An 8,315-nucleotide genomic window follows, 5' to 3' on the forward strand; every position below is an offset into this window, starting at 1 on the left:
ATTACGGCTCACAGCAACCTCCAACTCTTGGGCTTAAGCAATTCTCTTGCCTCAGCCTCCCAAGTAGCTGGGACTACAGGCGCCCACCACAATGCCTGGCTATTTTTTTGTTGCAGTTGTCATTGTTGTTTAACAGGTTGGTCTGGGTTCAAACCCACCAGCCTCAGTGTATGTGGCCGGCACCATAACTACTGAGCTCTGGGCACCAAGCCTCTTCTTAGTATTTTCCTCATATCTTATGCTCCATTGTTTTTGTTTCCATGAATCATTGCAAAATTGTCTCTTATTTTCCCAATTTCCTTTCTGTATCAATGATACTGTCTCAGTCAGAAATGCCCTCCCTCTCACCTTTTAAAACTATAAACATTGACCATTTTTTAAGATCCAGTTCAAGATTATTCTAACCTTTGGTAGTTTTCTTTAATCTTCATGGTTGGAATTAATTAATCTCCTCTGGACACTCAAATATCATTAATTTCTCATAATTGGTACTTGTTTCCTGTTAAATGTGGGTGCAGAGGGATTCAGAGAAGGAATCAGTCTCTGTTAGTTTAAATGTGTATAGAGAGTTGGTTTCATTGAAGAAATAGAATATGAACTGTAATGGCAGGTGTTTTGGTCATCCTAAATGAGAGGGGATATTCCAGGTATCACAATGGTGTAAGGAAAGAATTGCTGAGGAATGTAATACATAATTTTCAACAATAAGTACACTAGCTTGCCTTGAAGATAAGAGAATGTTATTTCTGTAAGACACAGGGATATAAGGATGGGAAAGTGCCCTGGGATCTGATAAACAAGGCTCAGAGGTTTAGGCTTCACTCTCTAGTCCAGGGGTTCTCAACCTATGGGTTGTGACCCCTTTGTAACAATGAAAATACATCCTGCATATCAGATACTTACATTACAATTCATAACACTAGCAAAATTATAGTTATGAAGTAGCAATGAAAATAATTTTATGGTTGGGGGTCACCACAACATGAAGAACTGTATTAAAGGGTCACGGCATTAGGGGCATTAGAAAGGTTGAGAACCACTGCTCTTGTCTATTCTGTTGCTGTTAAGAATTTGATGAGAACTATAAATTTTCAGAAAAATTCATATAAGCTTATGCACTTAAATTTGTTCAAGTAATTTCAAGGAGTCCATTGATCTCTGTAGTTATCAATAGATTCACGGTTAAGGACTTGCACTGTAGCAATACCAGGCCGTTGACAAGTTTGAAGAAGGGATCCCATATGATGAAGGGCATTTTTAGGAGAATCATCTACGAGAAGTACACAAGGGAGCCCACAGCAGCAGTGAGGGCAAGCGGCAGGGCATGTGTGTGTGATTAGCCACCTACTTCTAAAAATACATGAATGAGGTTGCAAGGGCCTGACCTATGGTGGCTGGACAGGAAGTGGTCATTATGGGAGACGCTTTGAAGGGAAAGCCAATCTGGTGACAGATTAGATACTGGAGTTGAAAGAAAGGCCGAAGGGTAACGGTCAGCATTAGATGCTCAGTGACTAGAGAAAAGGTGGCCTCATTTTAAGAAGTGGTAATCAGAAGAGGAGCTGGTTTCATAGGGTAAGTGGCTAGTTCATTTGGATACCCTGAGTGTTTAATGATTTTTGGGTAGGGGACACCACTTCCAGCCCTAAAGTACAGCCAATTAGTTTGTTTTTCTTTGGATACAAGTTAATTTTAGGATAAGACTAATTCTATCCACCTTTGGATAGACATATAGCAAATTTGACCCTTGAATAAACCACAATGTTTTGAAAAAGAAGGAGGTTAACATTAGACTCTAAAATCATCTATTTCTTATATATTAAAGCTATCATAAAAGGTTATCTTAAGACACTTTTGAAGTTAAACAAAGCAGGAAAAATTATTCTCGTAAAGTATGAAGAATAAATGGTTATCCACAGAAATAACTTTAAAGATATTTGCATTAGTTTGGTGACACTAAAAGGAAAACAAGGGGAAGGAGATATTGATTGTAGGAGAGAGGTTTGAGCTGGACCTTAGGAAAACGAGTGCCCCAGGACACCTTCTGCTGGTGTCCCAGCCCCGAGCACCCACATTCTGGTGACAGCACTTCATCTTCCTGTGGTAAAGTATTACCTGCCTACTTCCCAGTTAATAAATATGTTTCAATTTGTTTTTCATGAGATAATTCTTAAAATAGTTGACTGGTTTTTACCAAATTAAAATAATAACAAATGTGATCAAGATAGGATACAATCCAACTAGAGCTCAGGGGCCATCAAGAAACAACAGAAAAGCCTCCAATAATTGCAAAAGCACATTTGTAATTCCTAGCATATATGAGACAAATGAGATTAAATCAATCAGTATGAGTTTCAAGAAGGTAACTTAAAATAAGGTCTCCTATTTGATGAGCCACTTATTTAGAACTTGTATTTTGTACACTGTGTAATTTTTCTTTCCTAAAGATGCCCTAAAAGTGGCCTTCCATTTCTACAAGCATCATCTTTTTGTTGTTGTTAAGAGATGGGTTCTGGCTCTGTCTCCCAGGCTGGAGTGCAGTGTCTGATCAGAGAGCACTGCAGCCTGAAACTCCCAGGTTCAAGTGATCCTTCTGCCTCAGCTTCCCAAATAGTTGGGACTACAGGTGTGTCATCTTGATTAAGACATTAAGACTCAAATATTAGAAAGCTAACCAATTCCAATAAATATTTAATTTACCAAGGAAGTCGCATTCAGGAGGCAAAACCTTACTTCTACCTGCCCTGTGACTTTACAAAGAATGGACTGTTGCTTAGTCAGAGGAAACCATTTTTTCTTACCTGCAGTGGACAACCACAGGCCCTCGGCCCTCAGAAGCAAGTCTGTCTTCTTCTACATCCAGCATGAGCTGTAGGAGGGGCTGAGCACTGTCTGGAGTCTTGTGATCGGGCCATGAGGTGTACCAGTAATGCTTCACATGCTGGGTGTGACTTCCTTGCTGAAAATAGCAACAGCCACTAAATGCCTCATTCCCTTGTGGAACTAAAAGTCATCTAAACCAGAATACTGAATGCCTTTTATCACTCCCATCCATCTTGTTGGCGATGTCTTTCTTTCTTTCTTTCTTTCTCTTTTTTTCCCTTTGAGACAGAGTCTCACTTTGTCACCCTTGGTAGAGTGCTGTGGCATAGCACAGCAATAGTCACATAGTCACAGCAACCTCACACTCTTGGGCTCAAGCAATCCTCTTGCCTTAGCCTCCCAAGTAGCTGAGACTACAGGTGCTTGCCTACCTATTTTTAGAGACAGGGGTCTCACTCTTGTTCAGGCTGGTCTTGAACTCCTGAGCTCAGGCAAACAACCCACCTTGGCCTCCCAGAGTGCTAACAGACATGAGGCACCACAATTGCCTTGGCAATTTATTTCTAGGTGGAAAAAATCTAGAAGATTTTTCTTAATAATACTTTTTAATAATACCTTTCCTTCCTCTCTCCCATCCTCCCTCCCTTCCTCCCTCCCTTCTTTCCTTTCTTTCTTATTCTTATTCTGACACCCAGGCTAGAGTGCAGTGGTATGATCATTGCTCACTGCAGCCTTATTAAACTCGAGCTCAAGGATCTTCCTGCTTCAGCCTCTGACTAGATAGTTCTATAGGCCTGCGCCACCATGCCAGGATAATTTTCTTTTTAATGTACTTTTAGAAATGGAGTCTTGCTCTATTAACTGGGCTGGCCTTGAACTCCTGGCCTCAGCCTCCTGAGTACTTGGAATTATAGGTATGAGCTACTGTGCTCAGCTCCCCAGATCTGAAGAATACCCTTTCACCTTGAGAAGACGTCACCATCACTATCCTGATCTGAAGGTTTGTAGGTCTCTGTTAAAGTGAGACCTGTCTATATATTTGTAATATAGACAATGTATCTATCATATGCTAAACATGTTACAAGAAGCAAAATAGTAGGCAAAAATGTACGCAAGAAAGAATGGGATATGTTTCCTGTTCTATGAACATTCCTGACAGGTTTTTATAAATATATTAACCAAAGGTAGAACAATCAGTTTCAGATCAGTCATGCTAATGCTTCTATACTCATCCTAGACTCTAATATTCGACATCAGTGTGGAAGTGACGCAGGTCCCCAGATCGGAGGCAGCTTGAGTGAGGTCCGTGACATCACTGCCCAGGTGGGGCTGCCATGACTAAGCGCTCAAGGACACGTGTTGACAGAACAGGTTTTGGTGAGGGCCTCCCTGTCCCAAACTTCCCGCTAAGACCTCCTCCTCTGTTCTCTTTCTCCTTGTGGCAGTTCTGTCCCAGAAGAGGGCCTGCGGAAAAGACTGCAATCTTTGGGTGATTATTCCCCAAAAGCAAAAGTAATACCATGACAACATTCCTCAGCATCTGTTGCCCAGGAGTTAAATAAGATAATTTCACTATGTCATAATCTGGTCCAGGGAAAGTCCTATAAATTACTATGACTCCCAGTCTCTGAAGATCTCATCAACACTCCAGCTCGTCTCACCTCCCACAGCCACCTACACGCGCAGATTCTCTCTTTCACAGCTTCTAGGCCTCACTTAAAGCTGCTCAGACCAAAATGATGTAAAAAAAAAATCAAGCAGTCTCCAGCACAGCCTTGAGTTAAAAGGATTTCAAAGTTAAACCAGAGATGCTTTATTAATATGGGTAAGAAGATCACAACATCTGACATGATGAGTTTCCTTAATATCTACTTATGTTAACGAAATTACTCCATACACTAATAACAGCTGACAACAAAGAAATACAAGAGAGAATGGCTATAGTTTCTTTTAGATTTTAACATTCTTTAATTTGCTTAAATTGAATTAGTAGTACTTATTAGCATACACAATTGCAAAGCAGAAACGTAATCCTCTGACATTATCTGATTTGTAATACAGTCTTACCTTTAAGACGAGGTTTCTAATGGTGTAGTTGTCACATTCATTTATACTGACAACCAGAACTTCAACCTTCCCATATATCCCTCTTTTTTCTGGCCAGTACAGCACACATTTCTGGGGGAGGGGAAAGAAAAATACAGCACATATTAGTGGCTTTTCTTAGCTTTGGAATACTTTTCATTTAAGTGTCTCATGAGTCTTTATATCATTATCTAAAAAAAAAAAGCAAATGTTGATTTTTATAATTCCATAAATGTATTAAAACTATTGAATTATATTTTTTTTGAGACAGAGTCTCACTCTGTTGCCCTAGGTAGAGTGCCATGGTGTCATCATAGTTCACAGCAACCTCAAACTCTTGGGTTTGAGCAATCCTTTTACCTCAGTCTACCGAGTAGTTGGGAGTCTAGGTGCTCATCATGACACCCAGCAGATTTTTCTGTTTTCAGTAAAGACAGGGGTCTCCTTCTTGCTCAGGCTGGTCTCAAACTCCCAAGCTCAAGCAATTCTCTGACCTCGGCCTCCCAGAGTGCTAGGGTTGTAGGCATGAGCCACTGCACTCCTGAATTGTATGTTTTATGGTATATGAATTACACCTTTAATACACTATTATAAAAAAACTCCATTTTTATATGTGCTCATCAAAAACTCATTCTTTAACTCATGTCAATAATAGTCATAAGAAGAAGAAGAAGAGGAAGAGGAAAGGCAGAATTCCCCAAAACTCTATAGAAAATTAAAGAGATAAATTAAGGATTAAGAAATTAACATCCAAATATTGGAGTTTACCATGTGTTGAATAGAAATAAAAAAAAATTCTCTCAGGATAATTGAAGACAGTCCCATTTTCCTGCTCCATCCAACCCGTGTGTCTAATAAGAGTATCTGTGCTGTGTCAGAGGCCACAGGCAGGTCCCCTCCACGTCAGGCAGATGGAATGACTACTAATACATCTATGGTATTTTATTTTCAAGGATCATTTTTCTTCACTTATGGAATTCATCGAAATAAATGGACAATAAAATTATGTATATATATTTCAATATAAGCTTTGAAAAGCTTAGTAAGAATGGTAATTGTTCTACTGCAAGCAAGGTAAATAGTATCAGTTAAGGAATGAGCTTTGATTCAGAAAACTGGCTCCAAATTTTGGTTACCACTTATTAGTTATGATTCCACAAGCAAGATACTTAAGCCTCTGTTTCTTTGTGATTTAATACATGGAAAGTACTTGGGATAAAGCTAGGTTTACAGAAAATGCTTAAAACTTGTATTATTATTGTTATTTTAAAACTACTGGGTGATAAATTTTTGCTCCAAAGTGCATAGGTTTTCATGTGTCACATATTATTTTATTGTAATTATACCCAGACACCTCTTTTTTTGTTTTGAGACAGAATCTCATTCTGTTACCCTGGGTAGAGTGACAGAGCTACAGCCTCAGCCTTGCTCACAACAACCTCAAACTCCTGAGTTCAACCAGTCTTCTTGCCTCAACCTTCCAGGTAATTGGGACTACAGGTGCATAACCTGGCTAATTTTTCTATTTTTAGTAGAGATGGAGTCTTGATCTTGCTCAGGCTGATCTCAAACTCCCAAGCTCAAGGGATCCTCCCACCTCAGCTGCCCAGAGTGAGCCATGAAGCCCAGCTCTCAGGCACCATTGTTAAAAGAAAACAACAAAATGAAATCCAAGCATACATATAAGTTCATATTATTTTGCCTTTTAAGCAACTATAAAATAACTATTAATATTTTATCACATATTTTAATGATAAGGATGTTTTATTTCAAGTGCCACTGGAAGCAATACCGATTTTGGAAACATTTAAATAGCACTCCTCATTCTCCCCCACCACCCCGTCCACTAGCATGAATTTATACTGAATTCCTTTCACTTGCTGCTATCGGTCAGGACCTCTGAATACCCAGGACACATGCTGCTTCACATTTATGCCAGAGGAATTTGGAAAAAAAAAAACCCTAAGTGCTTATGCTTTTAAAAGAGTGGCAAAAGAATCCCAGAAGGACAGAACAGAAGGCAGGTGCATGTGAGGCGGCTGAGAGATGCCCCCAGGCTCTGTCAACACTGCCGACTATGCCACATGCCACAGAGCACAGTGACAGAATCACTTCACCTACTCCAATCAGTTTCATTCGTCCATTGCAATAAAAATAGATTTACATTCTTTATGTTTTGATCCTTTTCCAAAGTGAGTAGATTATTTCATCTGTATTTACCTGCCACCCAATTCAGGTAATAGGATTAAGGACTAAAGTCTTACTCTGGCTGACTTAATGTTGACATCAAAAAAAGAAAACATTTAAAAGTGTTTAACTTCTTTCCCTGTCAATCTACCAGTTGCCAAATGTCTGAAGTTTTCCTGGTTAACAAAAAGTAAGCATACTAACCAATTTTCCTGGTTTATTTCAATGGAGCATCAGTTTTTTTCTTAGCAAGACCCAAACTATGCGTATCTTAAAACACATGCCTCCCAGGAGAGTGACAAAGCATCTTGAAAAAGGTATTGAACAAAGAAAGAAGCATTCAGTGGTCACAGTCTGCCATGCATGCCCCATTGCCCACAGTGAGACCTGGGCAGCGGGCCCCTTGTTAGGAAGGTGGCTCTTGAAACCAGTAGGAAAAATGGCCAAGCAGGAGCTCGCCGCCTGCACGGACTCTTCATACTTGAGCGGGCTGCTGCACCTACTTGATAAACGGAAAGCTTCTCACCCAAGCTTGCTGGGGCCCTCTTGAATGTTTTTCTTTACTCTTTACCAAAAAAGCAGTTGGCAGCCTGCTCCCAGTAGACAATGCAGTGTGACTTGTTCATTCAAACAACCCTTAATTAGCATCCCATCTCCTTTCTGAGCTACAATAGCTTATTTTTACACACTGAATACATTTCTCCCCTTTAAAAAGAAAGTAGAAAAAGAGACCAGATAAGTGTGGGTGCTCTTGAACATGGGGTGGGGGAGAGCTGCAGATGTAGTTGTATCGAAGAGCCCAAGTTCCTGTTCACATTATGTTCCTGAACAGCTTTTTGGGGTTTCTTTATTGTGGTACTAACAATGATATGAAAGAAGCAGAAAACGCAGAAAGGACAAGGCTGTCGCCCAGATAATGCTGTGAAATTACACTAATTGTAGGTAATTCAAAACAGCATGCTTTCTAGCAGAACAGAATCCCAAATCATCACTATTCTTCTGCTGACTGGACTGATCCTTTCCGTAAAATTATCTGTTAATTCCAAGAATCCATAATTTGGAGAAAAAGGAGGTTTTCAGAGGCCTGTGTCTCTTGTGCAAATAAGTAATTATTGACATCTGACTGAAAAGACTCTGGACATTAACCAATTCTTTGTAATCAATGGTTTATAGCCAAAACAGAAGGCAACACCAAGCACAGAACAATGTGAATTTTTTTT

General features: G+C 39.7%; 1 protein-coding gene across 2 annotated transcripts in view; it reads right to left on the reverse strand.

The window, feature by feature from the left end:
* PTPRR (protein tyrosine phosphatase, receptor type R) overlaps nt 1-8,315 on the reverse strand; it is a 344,290-nt gene that overhangs the window by 35,544 nt on the left and 300,431 nt on the right. For both annotated transcript variants that reach the window (XM_003798938.2, XM_012810853.2), the window contains 2 exons: nt 4,891-5,001; nt 2,802-2,959 (listed from right to left, as the gene is read on the reverse strand). In XM_003798938.2, the coding sequence (XP_003798986.1) occupies nt 2,802-2,959; nt 4,891-5,001 (269 nt within the window). The remainder of the gene's footprint in view (nt 1-2,801; nt 2,960-4,890; nt 5,002-8,315) is intronic.

The sequence above is a fragment of the Otolemur garnettii genome, unplaced genomic scaffold (genome assembly GCF_000181295.1).
Source record: "Otolemur garnettii isolate 467f Iridium unplaced genomic scaffold, OtoGar3 scaffold00143, whole genome shotgun sequence".
NCBI lineage: Eukaryota > Metazoa > Chordata > Mammalia > Primates > Galagidae > Otolemur > Otolemur garnettii.